Raw genomic sequence first — 26,193 nt, 5'->3', positions numbered from 1 at the left:
TTATATAAAAAATTTAACTTGATACGGTCATACATAAAACACTTATCAATAAATTTGAACATTTAGGTATCGATGTACTCTCGATAAGATGGATTGCTGCATAGCTTAAAAATAGGTCATGACAAGTATCATACAGCAATTGGACAGGTGAAATTCTTTGTTACAGTTAGGATATCCCACAGGGCTCTGTCATAAGCCCTTAGTTGTTTAGAATATATCTTTCAGATCAATCTTTTTCATCTGAGGTGTTCTACAATCTTTATGCAGATGGCTTGAAACTGGATAAAATGATTACATGTGTTACAGATAGGGCATGTCTGCAAAAGAACCTGACTAAATTGATAATTTGGGCACAGGAGAATAATATGCTGAGGAATACATCAAAAACTAAGCATATAACATTCGGGAGACATAAACTGAAAGGTGAATATTTAATACAGCGCATAGTGATTGAAACTGTAGATTCATTTAAGGACCTAGGTATATGGGTAGATTCAGATTTGAGTCTTTCTAATCATATCAACCAATTGGTTAATGATAGTTATAGAACTATAGGTTGTATAAAAATATTTATAAAGTCTATAAAATCAGACATGATGAAGTTATAGTTTGTTAGTTACATTAGACCCAAAATTGAGTATGGAATAACAATATGCGTACTTACATATGTAAACTTGCCTAGGAAGCTAGACTGGCTTCATAGACAATTCCTTATTGATATCTGCTTCACTGTATTCTGCACTTAGTATTAGTAAGCAGAAATATACAGTTGCTGTTTATTTGTACACAAACAGCAGAAACACAGCATTTGTTACAAATTCTAGCCAATAGCTTACCTAACTACAGTTCTAATTGGTATTGGTTGCGGAAACATACCTGCTATCAGTAAGGAGAAACATACAGTTTGTTTATTTTGTATCTGGTATTTGAAAAGCTGAAACAATATTTGTTACCTAACTACAGTTTCCATTGTATTAGTTATCAGAAACATATCTGCTATTGGTAAGGAGAAACATACAGTTTGTTTATTTGGTATCTGAAAAGCAGAAACAGTATTTGCTGCAAACTCTAATCTGCATCTCATCTAACTGCAGTTCTATTCTGTAAGCAGAAACATACTTGGTATTTGTAAGCAGAAACATACAGTTGTTTGTTTATTTGGTATTTGAAAAACAGAAACACAGCATTTGTTACGCATTCTAACCAATGTTTTACCTAACTATGGTGCTACTTTAACCTATTAGACTTAGTACATTGTTAAATTTGTCTGTAATGATCAGCCTGGACACCGTTTCCTATTCTTTGTGATTATTTTCTCTTCCCCAGACATTTATCTATGTACCTACTTATTGTACCATTTCTTGCACAAACTCTGTCTGATTCTGATAAACCTCCCATCACTCTCTGACTAATATCCTCTACTTTCCTAATTGTCTCCATTTCTCCTAGAACTGTACTAGTCACTTTATGCTCACACTCTGTCTATTTATTCTCTTTGCAGTTTGCTCGGGCCATCCACAGGCTTTGGGATTGCCCCCCACCGCCACCTTTGGTTCTGAAGCAAATTTTCAGCAAAAGCTCAAACCAGCTGTGGGAAATCTCAACTTTTAAACACAAACCTTCCAGTAGAATTAATTATTAGGTGAATGTCATTGAATTGTTTTTAACAATTTTCTCTTACTTTGTGACCATCATTGTGAGGTGAGCACAGCTGCATTGAGTTCCATTCAGCTTCTAACTTGGAGAGCTTTAATGAAGTCAGCCGCTAGGTAGGAACATACTCTACTAATTGTACAAGTTCCTTATTCCCCCTGTCTTCTGTATACAAACAGTTGAGCTCCAGACTGTAAAGTTAAAACTATTCCAAAATAAACCTTTAGTTCAGTCCCAATTTCCTTAGCTCTACTCATCCTTAAAGAGCTTGCTAGCAACATTTGGTTTCTGTAAGCTGAAAAGGTCTAACATAGTGTATTGTCTTACATTTCCTGGCTCCTGATTGTTTTTTTCTTTTCGATTTGGAATCCCTCATCCTGGGGTTGCTCTGCCCGCTCCATTCGCCCTTCGGGCTTACTCTGCTCCCTACCCTGCCCCCATATCCCTCCAACCCCCAATGCTTCTACTCTTGAGCACTAGTCAGACACTCCCTCACTCTATCCATCCAATTAGATGCCCTTCTTGTTATCCTGTTTCCTCCTCTTAGACCTATACCATGCTTGTGCTGCACCTATCACTTCTTACTGCACTCGTATTAGTATCTCACCTCACTACTTATCACCACAGCACATTCCAGACACCCACTTTTCATCACACCACAAACCCACCTTACCATACTACTCCATGTACATATCGCACTATTAGTCCTATACTTGTCAATATTACTAGCCTCCAGTATTTTTCCTTTAAATTAATACCTACTAAAGATAGTCACTATAATCCTCAGTTATTCAACAATGAACTTATCAAACGATTAAAACTACTTACCAACATTGCCTCTATGCTACTGCTTAGTGGTGACATCCACCCAAACCCTGGACCACTCTCAGATATCACCAGCCCATCTAATCACTCTAGTCTCAACACCCCCACACTTGCAATCCTAAACAGAAAAAATCAGACCTATTGCTAATGAACATTAATATTAGAAGTATAGCCAAAAAATTGGATATCCTCCATGCCACTCTAGCTACATACTCCCCAGACATAGTCATAATCACTGAAACATGGTTAAAACCAAGTACAAAAGATAATGAAATACTACCCCCCCAGGTTACTCCATACTGTGGGTGGATAGACTCAACAGAAGAGGAGGAGGAGTTGCTATCCTCTTTAAAGACCATCTCACTTTAACTTTCCTTGAATGCAAAACCCCACAACTGGACAGTGCAGAAATCATCTATACCACACTAACCATAAATTAAAAAAAAAACACTTAATATAATTGGCTGCTATATCCCACCTGGAAATAATGTCCCAGGTATAGAATGTCTCTTGCACTGGGCAAATAGTACCCTTAGTCAAGAAACATTCATACTGGGTGATTTTAATTTAGACTAGTTTGCATGTGATACAGATCACCCCATCCATCACATAAACTTGCATGGTTTTACACAAACTATTCAAGAACCTACCCGAAAAGATAAAGCTAGTAAAAAACAATCCACCTTGGATTGGATATTATTAAATAACTCCCCTCACTCATTCCAATAAGGTTGCCTTCCTGATGGTCTGAGCGACCACCTACCCACAATTCTTATACGAGATCACAAATTTCCACCAAAACCTACTATGTTTAAACAACTCAGAAAAAAAACATAACTTTAATCTTGACAACTTCCTAGATGACCTACAAAGGTGCAATTGGACTCCACTCAAATACCTTGACCTAGATGATGCAGTGAACCACTTTAATAAATCTTTCTTAGGTATATTAAATGCACATGCTCCTGTTAGAACCATCAGAGTAAAATCAAACTATGCCCCCTGGCTAAGCAGAAACATTAGGGCCCTTCTGAAAAACAGAGATAAAGCCTGGGAACTATGGCATAAGACTAACATAGTAGTTTCTAAACAACAGTATCAATAACTTAGAAATAAGGCAAAAAAAAAAAAAAAAAAAGATAAAACAGGATAAAATAAATTTCTATCATAACATTCAAAACACATATCAAAAAAACCCTCAAAAATTCTGGCCAGCTATAAACTCAATCCTTCACCCAGGAAAATCTACTACACCAATGCCAAACATCCACAACAGTTCCGATAGCATAGCTATCATTTTTAACAAACATTTTACTGAATCTATAATTGCCCTTTCCAAACAGGAAACTCCTACTCCTGATACCAAACCTCTCAAGTTTACAACTAGCAATGCCTCATTCTCTTTCTCCCCAGTTCCTACAGCCACTATAAAAAAACTACTACAGAAACTAAAACCTACTACACTTGCCATAAATAACTTACCCAGTGAATACCTCAAAATTGCAGCTGAATCTATAGCCTTCCCAGTATCAATCCTTATAAATAGATCCATTCTCGAAAACAAGGTCCCTCAACTGTGGAAACTTTCCGATGTAATCCCACTTCATAAAGGGGGACCTTCCATAGAACTGACAAACTTTCAGCCAATTGCTATTTTTTCACCTCTTTCTAAGCTACTCAAAAGGTGTATTCATCTCCAGGTCATGAAATTCTTACTAACAAATAACCTTCTCGCAAACACTCAGCATGGGTTTCGCCCATCACATAGTACCACTACAGCTCTCTTATCCTTCACTAATACCGTAAACCATCACAGGAATAATAACAACTTTGTATCTGCCATCTTTTTAGGAGCTATAGTCAAGTCCCCAAATGATGTGGACATCCTACAGAAGGGCCTCACTGAGACAGATGCCTGGTGTCAGAGCCATGGCCTCAAGCTCAATGCCAAAAAGTGCAGTGTCATCCCCTTTGGTAAAAACTCTATACCCATGAACTACCACATAGGCAGCAATCTACTTAACACCTAATGTGTGATAAGAGACCTTGGGACCCAGGTGGACAGTAGTCTCTCCTTTGATAGTCACATCACCACAGTAGTCAGGAAGTCCTTCTACTTGGCACACCTCATCATAAAAGGATTCTCATCCAGGAAAAAGGAGGTTATTGTTCCTCTCTACTCGACACTCATTAGACCCATTATAGAGTACAATGCCCCTTTGCGATTACATTACATTGCAGTTTTTTTTTTTGGTGTGTCTATAAATTTGCAAAATTAAAGTAGATTCTAGTACAGGGCAGTCAATAAGCAAACTGGCAGTACTATAAATAATACATGTAAGAAAAAATATAAGTTAAAGTGAATGAGTATTTTGACTTAACACAGCATACCCCATGAAAACCCTATGTTTTTCCAGAATTCATTCCAAATTTGGGATTTTCTAGTATTTTTCACAGAAAATAGACGTATACATATGCACAGTTTTCTATTCTGGTCTATGCTGAATTGGAAACTAGATAATTTTTAGAAGAAAAATTGAAGACGTACCCTAGTTTCTTTGCATTTAAAACAGTTTTGACACCCTGGTTATTCTAGTCTCATAGAGATGGTTGCTTGTCACTCATGGTCCATAATGCATTGTTTGCTCATCCATGCAATAATCTTATAGTTTCACAGGTAATTACTAGGCTGGCTGCCTTTGTAGGCCATTTTATGCATATCCAATTTCCATTTTAAGGATGAAATTCAAATCCTGTACCTTATGTCTGTGAGATAAGCACATTAACCATTATGCCAACATTCCTGATTCTTGTATAGTAAACTTTGCTTGAAAAGTCCCCGAAAAACAGCTTACCTCTTAAAGACTAACCTATTTTGCCTAATAAAGAAACAGTACAATCTCTTTGATAAGACTTTCTTAGAAGCATTTTTTTGAACAGAATAGTGAGTGGTTCAGTGGTTACGGAGTATTCCTTTCAGTGGTAGGAACAATAATTCAGACCTGACATCTGGTTGCTTTCTATGTAGAGTACAAACATTATGGTATTGAAGTGGCTGAAAAACATTGGAAACATGAGCCACAAAACATCATAGAAAAAGAAGCAGTCTATATCATATGGGAATCATCCATTATCAACAGTTCAAAAGATGGATGCTAGAAAACCAGATATAGTGGTCCAAGAAAAGAAGACAAAAGTAGCATTGATCATTGAAATCACCATATCCAGTGACTATAGTGTCTTGCATACAGAGAGACACAAAGTCATAAAATATCAGGATTCACAGGCAGAAATGAGAGCAATGTGGAAGAAAGATACCCAGACAGTTCCAATAGCAGTAGGAGCAACAGGTCTTATAAAGAAGACTCTACAATCATATTTAAATATGCTACCAATACATGTAATTCCATATGAATGGCAGAAGGAGTCATTACTGGGCACATTGCTGGTGCTGCAAAGAGCACTTTTGGCTGACATCAAAGAGTGAAACAATACTAATTTCATGAGCTTAAATCATACTTTTTCTTAGGAATGGGTCCATTCCCGTCATGGTATTAGAAACGCAAAAGACTTGGAGAAATTAAAAAACAGAGTATATATGCTTTGCCTATCTTTGCTTTGGTTTACGTATGCTCCCTCCCTAAAATGTGTTGGTTGATTGGCTACTCTGAACTGTCCATATGTATTACATTTGTTCTTATCATTTTAGCTAAAAAGGAGCTGCAGTAGACCAGTTCACTTAATTTGGTTAACAAATAGTTTAATTATAAAAAAAAAAACAAAAAAAAAACACTAAGATAGGTCAACTTTAACCTCCCTCTAATTGCTATATTATACAAGGTTCATAGAAATACACTCTGTCCTTTACAAATTCGTTTTATACATATATTTTTAAAAATGTCACTCCAAGCTTACACTTGGTAGCCTTTAAAAAGCATTATTTATTTATTTATTTATTTTATTTTACATTTGATTACTGGAAAAGTCAGACTGGACAAAAAAATCAATTTTCAGCAGAGGCTCAGAGAGAAAAGATCCACATAATACAAAATACAAATAACAGATAAGTAGTATCTGTTTACAGTTTTTTTACAGTAAAAGAACTTACAGTTATGTATAAAAGATTATGTGTATATATATATATATATATATATATATATATATATATATATATATATATACACACATATATATATATATATATATATATATATGTATATATATATATATATATATATATATATATATATATATATATATATATATATATATATATATATATATATATATATTTATATATATTTTGTGTGTATATATATATATATATATATATATATATATATATATATATGTATGTATATATATCAGATCTTTATGTTATTGGATGTACAAACATTAACTTCATAATCAGATTATTTCCCAAATTCCTCTAGAGTTAAACAAGAGGAAAAAAAATGATACAAACTTTGGATAGAGTCAGAGTGGAGAGGTTTGGAGTAACTTGAAAGTTATGTGTATGTTAAAATACTATTTGGGGTTTGTACATGAGCAGATCCCTGTGGATGATAGGTGAGTTTTCAATATTTTTTTAAAGTTTGCTGTACTGGTGGAGGATCTTATGTTCAGAGGTAGGGTGTTCTAGATCTTGGCTCTGCTATTAGAATACAGGGGGTTACCAGTGATATTTTTACTTTTAGTAATGTTTATTAGGGCTTTTTTAGTAGAGTGCAGTATCCGGTTATTAGACTAATGTGTAAGTAGGCTTTGGAGAGCAGGAGTTTTTCTCGGGTTGGTTAAGTATTTGGTGGCCCATAGTAAGTTGGTTATAAACCAGTAAGTTGGGGAATTCTAGCCAGGAGAGATCTTTGAGGTGTGACAATGATGGGATCTATAACAAGCTTCTGTAGCAAACTTTGCAATTTTATTATAGCAGCGATCAAGTTTATTTATGTCAGATTTCCTACGATTCGTAGAAATGAGAGATGCTTACATGAGTATTGAGATAAGGTGTGTTCTGGCAATGGTGACCTTTGTGTTACTAGTAAGGAACTATTTGTTCCTATAGAGGATACCACATTTTTGTGTACTTTTTTATTGTTTGAGCTATGTGAATATCAGAGTTCATGTTATGATCTATTATAACTCCCAGGAGTTTGGTGTGGGAAACTGGAGTAATGATGATATTGTTTGATGAGGTGATTTTGACTAGAGGAGGAAGGTCTGGAGCTCTTGTTGGGTGAAACAGGATGAGTTTTGTTTTGTTGGGATGGAGTATTAGTTGTGCATTGGTTAGCCAATATTCCATTGTGGAGAAGGACTGCTGTGTTATTTGTTGGAGATGGTGGAGTGTTGGGGCAGCACATATTAAGGTTGAGTCATCTGCGTACTGTATGAGGTTGGCATATTGGGTGGCAGGATGCAGATTGTTAGTAAATAATGTAAAGAGAAGAGGACCAAGGATAGATACTTGTTTTACTCCTAAGGTAATGGATAGCAGAGGAGAGAGGTTATTTCTCAATTTTACTTGTGCCCAGTCAGATAGTTCTGGAACCAGGCAAGTGTAGAATAGCTAGGTTTCAATTCTGATAGTATATTTATGAGTTCGGTATGTGAGACTGTGTTGAATGCTTTTGAGAGGTCCAGAAAGATAGAAGAGACCAGGTTTCCTTCATTTTGAACTGGTTGATGGAGTTAGTGAAGCTCAGCAGGTCAATGGCTGTATTGTGATCAGAGCAGAATCCATGCTGAGTGTTAGATAGGAAATTATTAGTTAAGAAATAGTGTAGAAATTGAGTATGAATGCATTTTTTGAGAATTTTAGAAATAATAGCAATTGGGCGGTAGTTGGAAAGCTCGGTTGAGTTTCCACCTTTGTGTAGTGGGATGATGTGAGCTATTGTCCAGATTGTTGGAATTTGTTATTCTGAGATGGTGTGATTTATGAAAAAACTGGATATGAGATATTTTCAGCAATGATTTTAAGATAGTCTGTGGGTAGGTTGTCAGTAGCTAGGGTAGTTGGTTTGAGCCTTTTGAGGTATTTTTTATAGTAGCAGTAGGGACAGGTTGAAAGAAGAAGTTACTGTGATTTAGTATTGGTGAGAAAGTAGGGGAAGGTGAGGGGCAGATACTTTTTCTGAGGTCTTGTATAGATTTGGTGAAAAATGTATTAAATTGTGTAGGAATGTTATCTGTGGTGTTGCTTAGTGTAGGTGAGGGAGTACAATCTTGTCCTGGTTGTAGGATTTTCTTAATTGTTGATCAGAAATGTGGATTTGTGTGATGTTTTAGCTGGATATTACTATAGGGATCTTTTTTTCCCTGTTTGATATGTTTTTTGGTGGAATTTCTTAGTTCAAGATATGTCTGTCGATTAGCTACTGGTTTGTTATTAAGCCATTTTCCCAGGCTTTATCTCTTATTTTTTTTTTTTTTTAGGAGAGCTCTTGTTTCTTTGGTTAACCAGGGGATATAGTTGGGGTTTATCTTAATTGTTCTGGGGGGCAGCAAGTTTATTTGAGATGTTAAGGAAGGTGGAATTAAAGTATTCCACTGCTGCATCCAATGGGAAATATGTAAGAGGTGCCCATCTGCAGCCTCTGAGTATGGATATGAAAGATTATCACATTAGAAATGATCATTGTAATAATTTATTTAAATGTGTTTTTGTGTGTTTTGTGTTTGTATAATACTAAGTTGCTTGGAAAAGCAAGCTGGTCCTAGTATTTTCAAGGACACAAGGTAAAAAACTGAATAAATGTGGAACCCTAGGATAAATGACAGCCATGTCACAGACACTCAGGTTAAAACAGCCCTCTCCAAAGCCAAAAACACAGCATCAATGGGAAAGGATGGTGTCCCAGGCTGCATCCTACACGAGCTCAAAGATGAACTAACCCCTCACCAAAACACACTATTTAAACTCAGCCTCTCCACAGGCTACATGCCCACAGAGTGGCACACAGCACTGGTTATCCATCTCCACAAAGGTGGAGCCACAGTGGACCCGAGCAACTATTACCTTATAAGCCTGACTAGCTTGGTCTGCAAAGCTATGGAGTGCACCATCATGGATCTCATTAACAGAGACATTGGGAACCTCCAAACACTGGACCCTACCCAGTTTGGCTTTGTTAAGGGCAGATCATGCCTCCTAAACCTGGTGGACTTCTTTGAGACAGTTACCAAGGCTATAGACGAGGGAAAGGTGGTCCACACAGCCTACCTAGACCTCACAAAGGCCTTTGACACCATTCCCCACTCAGGTATTATAGACAAGCTCACCAGCCTGAACATAAACCCCTACATCATGAGATGGGTTGCCAACTGGCTCATGGACAGAACCCACATGGTAACAGTTGTGGGAGCTAGGTCTGACTCTAAACCGGTTACAAGTGGCATTCCCCAGGGCTCAGTCCTAGGATCCCTCCTGTTTGGCATATACTTCTCACAGGTACAGGCAAGCACAGGAGGACTATGGCTGACCAAGTTCTCAGACGACTGCAAAATAGGGGCTATAATTGACTCTCTGGCTGACACAGACATCCTCCAAAAGGGTCTCTCTGAGACAGATACCTGGTGTCAAAACCATGGCCTCAAGCTAAATGCCAAAAAGTGCATAGTCATCCCCTTTGGAAAAAACAAAGTACCCACAAACTACCACATAGGTGGTAGCCCCCTAAATACGGAAGACGAAATAAGGGATCTGGGGACCCAAGTAGATAGTAACCTCTCCTTTGATAATCACATTGCCAAAGTGGTTAGAAAATCCTTCTATGTGGCCCACCTAATCACAAAAGGGTTTGCATCCAAATCGAAAGAGGTCATTGGGCCCCTCTACGCATCACTCATCAGACCCATCATAGAGTACAATGCCCCATTTGGGATGTACCTTACAAGATACCTGCAACAACTGAAAAGACCGCAATAGTACATCACCAATAGTATCACAGGCCCCAAGCAGATGCCCTATGCAGCTCAACTGAAGAAACTCCAGCTATACTCGGTTGCATACCGCCTACTCAGAGGTGATCTCTGCCTGACATACAAGGCCATGTCCAACCCAGAATTGATGGACATGCTCCACTTAAAGAAAACCATATCCCCTCGAGCCACACGCTCCAGAGATCTAAACCTCACCACAACAATAAATAGGATGTGCTGGAGGGATAGATTCCTGTCCCAGAGACTTCTCATGCTCTGGAACAAGATTCCAATCTACATTAGGCAGAGCTCCTCACTAACCCTCTTCAAGAGAAACCTTGACGAGTGGATGGGAAATAGAAAGTTCACCCCAGGGATCACTTCAATGTCTCTGCTGGACAGAGGCACAGGGAACTAATCTAAGGGGGTGGCGAAAGCCAACGCATTCCGGCTAGGCTTATAAATGCCTTCAGGCAGATAGCCTAGTACCTACCTATGAACTTATGAACCTATGTAGTTGTTGGCTTTCTGAGGCAGTGCCAAGATTTACAGCTTTATCGACTAGAACTTAAGAATAATATGAGGTCATTTTTACTTGTCTCTTGTTAGAGATTCACTTGGATGATTCATGTCAGTATGCTATCATTATAGCAAATATCGCAGAAGCGATTTATCACAGAGAAAAATAGCAGATGGTGGAGTTTGCATGGATTTGATGCAAACAGGATAACTTCAAAAAACTTTGTTTAGTTAAAATAGTTCCACTACATTAAAATCTTATTTATAGTATATTACTGCTGTTTACTTTATTGCTATGGCAGGTTAGCAACATATTTTGACAGAATGCAAACTTACTGAAATATGTATTTTGCAGAGGATTCCAGTCTATTCCCCATACCATTAAATAACATACCAAAACTCAATAGTCATAACTATAGGGCATTTGCAGAGAGACTGTACTCTGATGACTCCATGAAATATTTTGATTACTGATTTTGTGCCAGTTGTTCAGAACTACAACTCACTTTCACTAGTGACTTCTTAATAAATGAAACTGTCTTATGCATGGGTTATGTTCTTCTCTGTTTCTTTTTTTCTAGGAAGCCTTGGAATGGGCTATAAAGGGTAGTCTATGGGGCCATGCTTTGTTTTTGGCCAGTAAGATGGACAGCAGGATCTACAGTGATGTGATGGGCAGGTATGGTGCCTTAAAAGTTGACTTAACAATATTTATTTATTTGCAATTTTATAAAATACAAAAGTTTACTTTGACCGATGCAATTTATTTGTGGATGTTAATAAAATATAGCAGTTTAATTTGACTGAGGTAATATGTTTTCCTACAGGACATCTTCCATTAGTCTGTCAGCAAAATAAACTACATTAACTTTAAGTTTATTTTATTAAAATGATATACTAACTTGAAGTTTATTTTGTTAAAATGATATACTAACTTGAGGTTTATTTTGCCAGACTGATAGTCCATCAGTCAAGCTTTGTGGACCTTTTTTTCTATTCATATTTTGATGTTGGGACTTCCCAGTATAGAATGTGAACATCCCATGTGTTAATCTTTCAGATTGCTTCAGTTTTAGTTTAAATCATTTTTAGTATAAAATAGTTTTGCTGGAAAGATGAAAACAAGTCATGCTGCAGCAATACAAACCAAAATGATTTTAAACTCTCAGTTTTAGGGAATGTCACTCTGTGGGCTGTTTGTGGTAGTCAAAGCATTCTCAAAGTATTTGCCATGATTTGCTTGTGTCCAGCAGGTACTGCAAAATTTGACCTCTTCCTTCTAAGACAGCAATCACAGATACTGCTATTATAAATTCAGTATGTTATTTTCAGTATGTTAAAAGTAACACCTCATCACAAAAGGGTTCTCATCCAGAAAAAAAGAGGTCATTGTTCCCCTCTACTCGGCACTCATTAGACCCATTGTAGAGTACAACGCTCCTTTCGGAATGTACTTCACAAGACATCTGCACTAGCTGGAAAGGCCACAGAAGTACCTCACAAAGAGGATTACTGACCTCAAACAGATGCTCTACACTGTCATTTTCAAAAAATTCCAGCTTTACTCTGTAGCATATCGCCTACTCCGAGGAGATCTCTGCCTAACATATAAAGCTATGTTAAACCCAGAGCTGTTAGACATGCTACACCTAAAGAAATCCCAATCCCTCTGAGCTAAACACTCTAGAGACCTAAACCTTGTCACCACAATAAACAGGACATGCTGGAGGGATAGATTTATGGGTGCTGGAACCATAGAGCGAGGGGGAAGGGGTGCCCCCCCACTTTTGAGGGAATGGTACATTCCCGATTTCCTGGCAGTTTTCATTTAAACTTTCTGCTGACATCAGCAGAGATGCCGTGTTACGTTCAGGAAGAGGGTATTGCCATTAGAATCAGAGCAAGCAAGCCATTTCAGGAGCAGAGAAGGATTCCACAAAGGTAGATAGTACCATTTAAGCAGCAGACAGGGATTCCGGTTGTGCTGGTAGTTATGAATGTTAGCTGCTTGCCTTTCTGTTGTTCTGGTGACTGCACTGCACAGTATGAAGCTAAAAAAAAGCTTTTAACAGATAAATGAACTGGCATGGTCATTACAATCCTATTATATGTATATAAATTCGAGATAATCACTGTTATAAGTGTGAAAACATGGCTGAAGGAAAATAGATGTTTGTGGTTTTGGCCAGGGGCACAATGTCCCCAAGCTCTTTTGATAAAACTGAATGGATTCAAATTAAGTGTTAATAAAATTAATAATAATCTCACAAGTGTACAGTAACTGTGGCATAGTGGCAGAGATGCATCATTTCCAAGTTGTACGCCTAGTTGGTATTTTATTTTTCTTGTCACCTTGTATTAAATAAATAACTACAAAAACAATGTGTTGCAGAAATGCAGTTTCATCTGTTTGACTAGAGAGGTCTTTGCAGTATTGTTGTTTATGCTTTGTCTAATCACTAACTTGGAAGTACATCGGCATTCAACATTGCCATTGTGTGGAATAATGCTCCGATTTACTGAAATAGTTTCTTACTGAAGTGATCAACAGAAAAATAAAATCCAGTAAATAACTTACATTAAACTGTTTTCTTGAGAGTAACGCCTAAAATATTGTTCATATTAACATTAGTGGAATTTTCAACTAGATTGTTTAATGAAATCTTGGAAAGTGAGAGGATGCCTGAGGAATGGAGAAAAAGTGTTTTGGTACCAATTTTTAAGAATAAGGGTGATGTGCAAAGCTGTAGTAACTACAGAGGGATTAAACTGATCAGTCACAGCATGAAGTTATGGGAAAGAGTAGTGGAAGCTAGGTTAAGATGGGAGTTGATTAGTGATCAGCAGTATGGTTTCATGCCAGGAAAGAGCACTACAGATGCAATGTTTGCTCTGAGAGTGTTGATGGAGAAGTACAGAGAAGGTCAGAAGGAGTTGCATTGTGTCTTTGTGGACTTAGAGAAAGCATATGACAGGGTGCCTAGAGAGGAGTTGTGGTATTGTATGAGGAAGTCGGGAGTGTCAGAGAAGCATGTAAGAGTGGTACAGGATATGTACGGGGGTAGTGTGACAGTGGTGAGGTCTGCGGTGGGAGTAATGGATGCGTTTAAGGTGGAGGTGGGATTACATCAAGGATCAGCTCTGAGCCCTTTCTTATTTGTAATGGTGATGGACAGGTTGACAGACAAGATCAGGCAGGAGTCCCCATGGACTATGATGTTTGCAGATGACATTGTGATCTGTAGTGAGAGTAGCGAACAGGTGGAGGAGACCCTGGAGAGGTGGAGATATGCTCTAGAGAGAAGAGGAATGAAGGTCAGCAGGACTAAGACAGAATATATGTGTGTGAATGAGAGGGAGGATAGAGGAATGGTGAAGATGCAGGGAGTAGAGGTGGTGAAGGTGGATGAGTTTAAATACTTGGGATCAACAGTTCAGAGTAATGGTGAGTGTGGAAGAGAGGTGAAGAAGAGAGTACAGGCAGGATGGAGTGGGTGGAGAAGAGTGTCAGGAGTGATTTGTGACAGACGAGTACTAGTAAGAGTGAAAGGGAAGGTCTACAAGAGGGTAGTGAGACCAGCTATGTTATATGGGTTGGAGGCAGTGGCATTGAGAAAAAGGCAGCAGTCAGAGCTTTACATGGCAGAGTTAAAGATGTTAAGATTTGCACTGGGTGTGACGAGGATGGACAGGATTAGGAATAAGTATATTAGAGGGTCAGCCCAGGTTGGAAGGTTTGGAGACAAAGCCAGAGAGGCAAGATTATGTTGGTTTGGACATGTGCTGAGGAGAGATGCTGGGTATATTGGGAAAAGGATGCTAAGGACGAAGCTACCAGGTAACAAGAAAAGAGGAAGGCCTAAGATAAGGTTTATGGATGTGGTGAGAGAGGACATGCAGGTGGTTGGTGTGGCAGAGGAAGATGCAGAGGACAGGAAGAAATGGAAACAGTTGATCAGCTATGACGACTCCTAACGGGAGCAGCCGAAAGAAGTAGAAGAAGATTAACATTATTACTATTTTCCTTTTTAACAATACACTGTGCAATTCGTGAACTTCTATAAAGCAAATAATTTTAATCGGTGTACATAACATTAATCATTGGACATTTGTACTGCAATAACCTTTTTATTTGTTTGCAGTTGTAGGCTGTCTGACTTATACTTCGCAACCCATTAGCATGCTATACCTTAACTGTCCAGAATTTCACAGTATGTCTGGATTGCTACCTCATATTTTTGGTATGTTCCTCATAATATATGTGTGTGTGTTTGTGTGTGTGTGTGTGTGTGTGTGTGTGTGTGTGTGTGTGTGTGTGTGTGTGTGTGTGTGTGTGTGTGTGTGTGTTTGTAGTTTATATTATGAAACTGTGTGTGAGTGTGTGTCCGGATTACTGCCTCATATTTTTGAACTGTTCCTCATAATATATATGTGTGTGTGTGTGTGTGTGTGTGTGTGTGTGTGTGTGTGTAGTTTATATTATAAAACTGTGTGTGTGTGTGTGTGTGTGTGTGTGTGTGTGTGTGTGTGTGTGTGTGTGTGTGTGTAGTTTATATAATGAAACTGTGTGTGTGCGTATGTAGTTTATATATAATGAAATTGTGTTACTTATACCTGGTTGTTAGGATTACCTAGGCTCAAAACCTGTACCTTAGATACAACAGCCTGCATTCTCTACCTACACCACAACTTGTGATTCAGGGAGTTGAGTCCATAGCTCTCAACTGTCTAGATTTTTACAGAATATTTGGCTCATACTTTGGTCTATTCCTCTTAGAATGTTTAGTTTTGTGGCAAATCACTGAGAACGGAATTCACTAAATAATGATAGCCATTTACGTTTCAGTCTTCTTATCTTTTTTGTAAACACATGGTAGCACAAAACACTATTTCAACAAATTTCTAATGTTATACAAGCAATATTTGAAATGTGTCCCTGGTTTTGGGCCGTTGCCCCCCAAATAAATTTTGGCTTTTTACAGATTTCTTCTGCTGTAAAATTGAGATATTTGGTTGTGTCAAGTGGATGGTGCAGTGGTAGTGTTGTTGCATCACAGTAAGAGGTTCTCCAGTTTGATTCTTGGGTGGGTTGCCTTCTGTGTGGAGTCTGTATGTCCTCCCTGTGTTTGTGTGGGTTTCTTCCCATGTAACAAAGACATGCATCTGGAGCATTTCTCTCTGGGCCTCTGCTGAAAATTGGTTTTGTTTCAAGTCAGACATTTCTGGTAAAAAATGTTAAATAAAAATTTTTACAAGGAGCTGAGAGCTTCAGGGGAAGAGAAGTTTAGTGCTGCTAATTCCAAGTCTGTTTGCATTGTTAGTAGCACAACAGGTAGTAGCCTTATTTTTGATGCAGAAGGCTATGGGTTCTACTCCTAGAGTATGTAGATGGATTGCTGATACTGTACTGTGTTGTACTTTAAAGGGAATGGATACTGCAGTCCTGTGAATGCCCTCCTTTGGAGGAGTTACCTAGTAACTATGAACCTGTCACCAGTTTGCCATCCATTCCCTATTGTAATATTACTACCTTATAATGATTTAATGTCACATAGGCAATTTATTCTTCAAGGGCAACAGCAACTTTATTTGTAGATGAAACAATGACTATAAAATTGTTTCCTAGCATCAACCTCTTCATTAGAGATCCCTTTAATGTGGAATTATTTAGATGACTTACTTCTACAGAGATTTTGTATATTTACTGATATTGGTGGATTGTAATGACAGACGTTTGTGGGATTTTATGGTTGAAATTTTCTGAAATGGGTAGTTTTGTCATTATTGGCTCATACATTTTGTTCATTGCATACTAGAAGACTATTCAAAACTACAAATTTAAAACACATTCTAACAACTGGTGCTGTATTTTACAAGGAATATAATTTAATACAATCAGGAAGGTGAATCAAAGAATGCACACATGTATGCATGGCCCTAAAAATGTGTTTGAAAACAGCCCAGAGGAAAATGTGAATGTCTCAAAATCATGGGCAAATTTTAAGCTTTACTCTTGTTACCAAAACAATGGATGAAGGTAAAACAGTTCACTCCACATTACCTTGACCTGGCCAAGCCTTTTGACACAATCCCCTACTCAGGTGTAGTACAAAAGATGAATAATGTAGGAGCAAACACTTGCATCACTAGCTGGACTGCCAACTTGCTCACAGGATGCAGGAGATCAAAACAGGGGAAGAGATCAGTCACCAATGGAGTCCCACAGGGTTTGGTGCTGCGACTTTTTCTGTTTGGCATATACATCTCAAAAGTAAAAGGAAATACTAAAGGGCTTTGGCCGGCTAAGTTTGAGATGATTGCAAGCTAGGAGCAGTTACTGAATCCCCAAATGACTTAACCATCATGCAGGAAGGTTTGTCCCAAATAATAACTGGTGTCAAAATCATGACAATGCCCTCTGAGAACTGACCCAGTTGTTTGTCATTTGGGAACTTGTGTGTACAGTGACCTAAGTTTTGACCAACATGTGTCCAGAGTTATAAGAAAGCCTTTCTATATTGCACAGCTTATAAGCAAATCGATTGTGACTAGATCTAGAGATGTTGTCCCCTTTACAAAGCTCTCATTAGGTCAATCATTTTGTATAATGCCCACTTTGGCATGTATCTGTCCAGGCCCATGTAACAACTGGAATACCTTCAGAGATACCTTACTACAAGGATACAAGTCCTGAACAACAGGTCTTGCATGGACCACCTCAAAGATGTATTACTGTACTCTATCCTACAGAGTGCTTAGAGGTGACAATACAGATGGACCTACTGAACATCAGCAAGTCAAATGGAATTAGAAATACTCAGTCCAGGTATCTAAACTGAATGTTGTGGAGAGATGGATATATATCACAGAGGCTACCACTGTTCCAGAACAGACTATCCATAAAAATAAAACAAAGCTCATCCGTCCATATTCAAATGCAACTTGGATTTAAGGATGGGTAATAGAAAATGTACTCCAGAACTGCCACTTATGCCACTAATGGATAGAGGCAGTTCCTAAATGCTGCATCCCTTACATGGGTCCCCTCAAATTATCTATGGTATGATCACAGTTATTGTCACTAGGGCTAATATACAATTATCAGCTATGGGATAGGTAATACCAATCAGAAAATGGTAATTCAAGCATCAAAAGGGAATTTGCTAAGCTTAAAAATGTCCTCCAAGTGAACCTATGTTGTGGTAGTAAATAGTTATAAAAAATTGCCCTTTTTAGATCACTAAGTGCTCCTCTCACTCAACGCCCAACCCCCCCCCCCCAGTCTTCAACAGCGTCCGGCACCTATGGATAGATTCCTGTCCCAGAGACTTTCTATACTCTGAAATAAGCTACCCATCTATGTCAAGCAAAGTTCCTCATTAGCACTCTTCAAGAAAAATCTTGATGAGTGGATGGGAAATAGGAAATACACTCTGGGGATCACTTCTGTGGCCCTGCTTGACAGGGGCACAGGAAATTAACTTTCTTGGGTGGCATAAGCCAGGGAACCTTGTTGGCTAGGCTTACTTAAGCCCTTGGGCCAATAGCCTAGTACCTACCTATGAAGCTATAAAAAGGACACTTTTGTCAATGCTGTCTGCTATTATTCTATTATTTGGTTCATGTGTTCATCCTTTGTATTTCTGATAAAATTTCCTGTTATTTTAAAAGGAAAGTAATGCATGGAATTTTTTTACTTATTTGCCCCTTCTTTTGTATTTAACTAGCTCCGTTTTCTTATCAAAAACAGATTTGTATTGAAGAAGTGTAAGTTTACGTCCCTCAATTCTACAGAAAAGGTTACACAAGCATCACAATATAAGCCATTAAAACTGGTTGCATACATTTATAATACCTGGAAAGGAATGTTATTGGATTAGACATGGATGACCAAACAAAGGTACACATGCATTGTAATACCTATGTGGTGGTAACTACAGTGCAGGTAGAATGCTAGTTAGAGCATGCAACTTTATGATTAAATGCAGATAGAACCATTAATATAATGAGTCAGCTGAACTTTCTGTGATGATCTCCATGGCTGCTGATAATGAACAATGTAAATATAGACATACTCAAAGAAATGGGCAATTCATCTCTGGGTCTACATCTGATTTACTGAAACCAATTCTTTCTGGACCAGCCTGCCAAATAGATTTTGATCATGTACAGTTTATAACAAAATTAAAGTAGAAATCACCTATGAAACCATGAGCATCAGAACACCTCAGCTTCTGTTCATCATTTACAAATGACCGATGAATCCACATGCTGAGAGGTCAGGAGAACTAGGTACATCTCCCTGCATGCCAGCCGCCTGTTCCAGGCATAATTCATCACCCCCTCAGCCAGCTTCAAGCCTGACATTCCAAGCTAACCCACCCTCCCTATGCTGTACAGTGTTGTGTTTGAAACAAACCTGGACACCAATGGCAAGAGGAAGCTGAGGGAAGTGAACTAACTAACTAACCAACTAAATAAATAAATAAAATTATGGGGAGTAAAACCTCATCTCTCTGCATCTGTAGTAAGCTGCTTGCTAATAATGCCAGAAGCAGCTTGTTGGAATTATCAACCCACACTGAACTCTTAGGTACTTCAGCTATAAGCACAAATGTATTATCGACATTCATTTAAGAAACCGATAGTGCACTCCCACATTGTGGATCTAACCCCCCCGACAGCATATGCACATGCATACATTTGAGCTGTGCAGAATTTTGCAGAATGTCCAGATTTTTGTCTCATAATTATTGGGCTGTCCCCTGGAGCATTTGTGGTTTCATAGTGATTCATTGCAGATTGCAGTCACTCAATAATGACACACATTTGGGTTTCAAAGTTCTTATCTTTCAGAAAATGCATGCTAATGTATTCTACCATCATTCTAAGTTGATAAAATACTATTTAAAATCTGTTCAGGCTGGGCCTTAGTGTCCTTATTATTTTTCTCTTTATCCCTGATGCTAACACTAACAGGTTGTGAGATATGCTCTTGAGCCAGCTGCCCACTTTGAACTGATCTAGTTTATTTATCTATGTATTTGCATTTTTTCATCAGGGATGACCAACTGGGAAAAGCCACTTCCAATAAAGGCATAGGAAAAAAAGTATCAGTAAAACATTATTAAAACTATCTTTCTCTGTCTGTTAACTGGGTAAAAGCAAAATTTCACCAAGTAGAAGAGCAAAAATTAGAAGCAAAGGATGAGAACCACAGGTGCAAAATCCAGTAAAATACAATTTATTGACAAGTGCTTTTGTCAGGTTTAAAATCACCAAACTTCTTCAGACACCATTTTACAAACATGCCCAGCCATTTATACCAGTGTTACAACTACCAGCAGCTAATGACAGCAAGTAAACACCCCCACATGATTCATTTAAAAATTCAGGAACCTACAAGTTTAAAAAATTACATGTTCCTTAAAGAGACATTCACAGCATTATTATATGTGCAAAGCCATGGAATATATCATAGCAACACTCATTCATGCATACCTAGTCAACTTAACTGATCCACACTCCCATCAGTTTGATTCTGCAACAAGTACATCCCATCTCAGGAACCCAGTAACTTTCTTTAAAACTTTCTTTGAAAAAGTTACAGATACATATGCTGTTCATTGGACTGCAAACTGGCTGTCCAAAGATCACAAGTTGTAAAATTTGCTGGTATCCACTCTGAATGTAACATTGTAACTAGCGAGGTGCTACCAAATTAGTATTAGACCCTTTCCTGCTTAACATTTATTTTGAAGGCATCCAAGCCAATATCACGAAAATGTGGCTGATCAAGTTTGTTGATGAATTCAAGATGGGTGCTGCTATGTGCTTATCCACTGATACTAAACAACTCCAGCAAGGGCTGAAATATGCATATACCTGGTGTACCAAAAATGATTTCGAGCTAAATGCCAAAAAAAAAAAAAAAAAAAAAAAAAGTGCAGCATAGCAATGGCTAGCAAAAAAAAAAAAGTTGCTCCCATCTTATATTTAATAAATGGTGCTCCTCTTCAGACATACAAAATTATGAGAAATCTGGGTACTTATGTGGACAATGCTCTCTCTCATTTGATCATCATGTTTTGTCTGGCCTAGTTAATTTCCAAAGGAATTTTCTCAATATCTGAAGAATTCATCATACCCTTGTAGTCTTCTCTTTTCTTATCAGACCCATCATCAAATAGGATAATAGTATCATGGGAAGCTACTAGGCTAATGGCCCTGGGGACCTCACAAACCTAGTCAAGTTCTACCTTTATTTCCATGATCAACACCTATTGCCCCTGTCCAAGAGGGACACAGGTGGAACCCCCAAGGTGAATTTACAGTTACCCATCCAATAATCCAGACTGCATTTGAAGAGGACCAATGAAGTGCTGTTTGACATGAAGTAGGAGTGTTCCAAAGGTGTGCTAACCTCTTGGAGACAAATCTGTACCTCCAGCAGGTTCTATTAATGTCACATGCCAGGTTAAGGCCATTAGAGTGAGTAACCCATCTACCATTTGACTTTCAGGTATGCAGCAGGGTCAGAGATTGCCTTATATGCAAGGCAGAGATCGCCTCTGAGTAGTCTGTACAAAACAGAATAAATTGACAGTGATTTCAGATGATCCACACAGGACAGATGAAGACCTTGAATTTTCCTTGTGAGGAACCTTTGTGGTCTTTCTAATTGATGCAGGTGCTTGGAAATTTACAGTTACCCATCCAAGAAAAGTACATACCAAAAGAGGTGTTGTACTCAATTAGTGGCCTGATGATGGAAGAGTACAGGGAGGTTATAACTTCTTTTTTCTGGAGGCAATGTCCTTACTTATGAGATGAGCAATATAGAATGCCCTGCTTACTACTGTGGAGACATGGTGATCAATGATAAGGTTACTGTCAACTTGTGTGCTCAGGTCTTTCAGCACTGAGTGTGTACTTATGTGGCAGTTATCAGGAACATCACTCTTACTGAAAGGGATGATAATACATTTTTTGCATTGAGTTTAAGGCCATGACTTTGGCACCGATCATTTGTTTGTGTAAGACCTTCTTGTAGGATGTTGAGATCATTTGGAAATTCGATGACTGTTCCCAGTTTGCAGTCATCAACAAACTTTGTAAGCCACAGACCTTTTGTTTTTACTGTACTTCAGAGAAATAGATTCCAAACAGCGGAGGTCCCAGGACTAATCCCTGTGAAACACAACTGGTTACAGGTCTGCTGTTGGAGGTGGATTCCCCTATTTTGACTATATGTGTTCTATCAGTGAGCCAGTTAGTGACCCATCTGATGATATAAGGGTTGATACCTAGCTGGGTGAGTTTGTCAATGATACCTGAGTGGGGGGGATAGTGTCAAAAGCCATTGGTAAGTCTGGGTAGGCTGTATGCAGAAATTACTCCTCGTCTAGGGCCTTGGTGATTGTCTCGAAGAATTCCACTAGGTTTAGCAGGCATGATCTGACTTTGACAAATCAAAACTGAATAGGGTCAAGTGTTTGGAGATTACCTATATCTTTGTTGATAAGGACCATGATGATTTACTCCATGGCCTTGCAGATAAGTCTAGTCAGGCTAATAGGTCTATCGCTCCCAGGGTCAGTGGAAGCACCACCTTTGTTCAAGGGAAAAATAGCAGCCATTTTCCATTCAGCTGGGATGAAGCCAGTGCTTAGACTATGACTGAAAAGAGTACCAAATGGTATTGCTAATTCTTGTTGGAGCCCATGTAGAATGCAGCCTGGGATGTTATCAGGTCCCATAGATGCTGTGTTTTTGGCCTTAGAGAAGGTCTTTATGACCTGCTCTTTAGAGATACAAGGTAGGTGACAGGTGGTAGGGATGCCATGAGGTACATGTGGCAGGGACAGGGGAATGAAGTTTTCACAGAACCTGTCAGCCAGCAGGTTACCTATGTCCATAGGATCAGTATATGTGGTGTCATTAACTATCAGTTCAGCTGGTGTCATTAGCTATCAGTTCGGCACAAATCTGAGCCTTTCATTTTAGGTTGTGGATGTAACTAAAGAATGCCTTATGCCTGTCCTTAGTTGAGGAAGCTAATTTGGATTCATTGTTTTCTTTGGAGAACTTCACAAGAAGTCTTATTTGTTTGTGCCACCTTTGTTGTATATAAATGTTTAAGCAGATTATTCAATTGGAAAGGCCTCAAGGATTTAAAAAAATAAACACCTTAAATCCTTTACTATCTCAATAGATTTGCATGACTCTTCTTATGCTGAGTAGCTTATTGGCTGAGGAAACCTGTGTCTTGCTTTTTGATCTGTTAATGACCCAATCCTGTTTGACCTCCTATTTCTTCACAAAATCCATGGCTCTGCAAACACATGCTCTAGAGACCTAAATCTGTACCAAGAAATAAACAAGACTCAATGGAGGGATAAGTTTCTAAATCAATATATTTCTAGCCTATGGAATCAAATTTCAGTCCAGTTTCAAGCAAAGAGCTACTTTGTTTGCTTTTAAATATAGTCTTGATGACTAGATGAGTAGACACTAAATTAGACCAGGGCTATCACGTGGAGCCTGCTCAATATGGGAACTTTTAAGTCTGTCTAATTAAAGGTATATATGGTTTGGCATCTTATGGTCCCAGTGATCAATTGCCTAATATCATTGCCGCATTCCTAATAAAAAAATTGCTAGTATTATTGTAGAATGCTGTGTTTGGTTTACTTTTACCGTCTTTGTTGTTTTCTGTCAGCTTTTGGCCCATGTCACCATGCTTACTCATTTTAAAGTAGTTGAAGTTCCCCTGGTCTAATTAAGTTTCACATTTAGTAGATAAAGTAAATATATGAAGAATACACAATTTAATTGTACTACTTTTTGATTTTCAGAAAATGTGCATGGAAGAAGGCCCAAGACTCATCCCCATCACTCATTTTTGGATCAGAAAGGCATGATGTCAGGCTCTCAGATATCTGGCAATACAGGAAACTTTTCTTTTCCATAGTCAAGGATGGCCCCCTTGACAGTCAGTTTTACTACTGTGCCTAGCTCCTGGTAGAGACCACTTCTAATCTCAGCAAATTCCCTGGTGGGATCTCAGAGGTTTGTGAGGCTGTTAGGATGCCTTCCACATTGCAGTCATATGTCCCCAGCTGGAAATGGTTCTGAGTTTGGGTAGAGCATAGTCTGTACAGTCCCAGGTGGTCAAGTTGTTTCAAACCCTTGCTATGGTATGGACTTCGGGTATTCCATTATGAATTAGCATACGTCAGTTGTTTTCGTCCATCATGACCTTGGAGAGGGCAGGAGTGTGGCGCAGCACCAGCTTGTTAAACAGCACCATAAAGAAGTGCTGCACCTACATCCTCCTTTGCTGGACCCTCCATTCCTAGGTTTTCTTATCTGCTATTTGATCTTGCTTGCTCAGTGGCACTGAAAAATTTGTTTCTTGAAAAATACTGCTTGTTGTGCTCATCACTTCTACATATAGGATCGTGGAACTTCAGACCTGTATGTGTATTGATCAGATGTCTCTTACAAGTAAACCACATTCTTATGAAAAATAGATACCAAGTTGCCTTGAACTATATCATTAATGTCTCTGATTTCCTAGTGTGAGCTCTTCATATTACCTGAAGCTGTTGCATGGGTTCAGAAAGATGAATCATCTAGTTATCTCCTTAACTCTAGAGCGGGAAGTGCTCAGATTTGCCAAGGAGAAACATTTTATGGAGACTGACAACTAAGTTAGGTTGTAGACTATTCAGTGGTGATTTTTTTGGCCAAAGCTCATTCCACTAAAAGAGTGCCTGGCTCCATTGCAGATACTGATAACATAGCCACTTGGCTTTCACTGCGTATCTTGAACAAACATTATTGCTTCAAGTGAACTTTTGGAGTCAGGCTTCCTTTGTTATACCTGTTCTACAGGATTTAGCTTTCTTAACGTTGGTTATTAAACTATCCTTTGGATTCTTGCATTCTGGTGGCTACTGCTTGTGAGTTAATCTCACCAGTGATCCATCAAGGGGCATCTTCAATGGTACTTACGTATTATCGCAACTACATTCCAAATGTGTCTTCACAGGACAGTTTTACACAGAGTGATATAAATTCCCTACAACATCTTGGTGTTGTCAAGTATTGTAGGTAGAAAGAATGATTTCTCCAGTATTGATGCAATTTAAATGGAAACCATAACACTGTTTATTGATAACGTCATGAAATATTTTGACAGATCTTGGCTGAAATGCCCAACATTCAGGGCCAGACCCAAGCAGTTTTCAGAGTTTGTGGCTAAATGCTGTTTGTTGCAGACTATCTCCCCAAATACAGTTTATCAGGCAGAGTTTTCATTCCTTTTATTTTTTCAGTTAACTTACAGAGCACCGGCTGATACACATCTGGAATTTTTCTCCTGTGATCGTGTTACACCTTGTCCCTCTACAAAAACATTACACTTCCAAATGAACTTTCTGCAAGTTGATGTTCTGGGTTGAAAGTACTTTAAAAGTGTAATTACCATATGAATATTTTCCTGACATGTTAAAACAGCCGCAAGAGAAGCAACTTAAAATGTTACTCATTACAAGAAATTATTTAACAACCCTGATAAACCGGCAACCCACAACGACCAAACTCTTGTTGGTGCATACATACGTGTGTATTTGTCTGCCTGTTGTGTGTGTGTGTCTGTGTGTGTGTGTATATGTATCTGTTATGCAACCGACTGTTATTTCCGAGGGATTATGTTTTATTTTCAGATTATAGTGTTTTAACTGTATCTGTTTAAACATTTCATTTTTATTTCACACAACGACTGCAGTCCAGGAAAGTAACCGGGGTAAAAATACGCCATACAAAGTACTACAATAAAAGTGATCCACTTCTGTCTCAAAATGTTACTTGGATAATATCACATCCAGGTTACTAATCTGTCAAAATTCAAGAAATTAAGGATAATTAGTCGTTTGACCATAATTTCAAGAATTATGACAGATCTGGAATGTAGTTGCGATAATGCGTAAGTACCAAATTTTCTTCATAGATCATTAACACAATCCCTTCATCCTGTGGGTGGGGTGGCTCCTTCATGTAGCCTCAGCTGTAGAGATTCCTTGTAAGTTTGACAAGCACTTATGTGTTACTTGTTAACAGTCTACATGTTAAAACTTTATTGGTATTTCTTAATTTGTAGGAAGATGCTTCCTAATGGTTGGGGATGAAATGATAGATTCTGGGGAGGCTTGCTTATGTATCCAGCACATGACATCATGACATGTGTTAGAAGAGGTATGTGCACAT

At 38.3% G+C, this 26,193-nt stretch overlaps 1 protein-coding gene across 1 annotated transcript in view; it reads left to right on the top strand.

Moving 5' to 3' along the window:
- LOC122813417 (protein transport protein Sec16B-like) overlaps positions 1-26,193 on the top strand; it is a 1,253,021-nt gene that overhangs the window by 494,894 nt on the left and 731,934 nt on the right. The window contains exon 11 of the mRNA XM_044085733.1: positions 11,502-11,599. Coding sequence (XP_043941668.1) covers positions 11,502-11,599 — 98 coding nt within the window. The remainder of the gene's footprint in view (positions 1-11,501; positions 11,600-26,193) is intronic.

This window comes from Protopterus annectens, chromosome 10.part0, assembly GCF_019279795.1.
Source record: "Protopterus annectens isolate FY-2018-M chromosome 10.part0, PAN1.0, whole genome shotgun sequence".
NCBI classification, from domain to species: Eukaryota; Metazoa; Chordata; order Ceratodontiformes; family Protopteridae; genus Protopterus; species Protopterus annectens.
The sequence above is the reverse complement of the archived record's forward strand: the minus strand, read 5'-3'. Positions and strand labels throughout refer to the sequence as shown.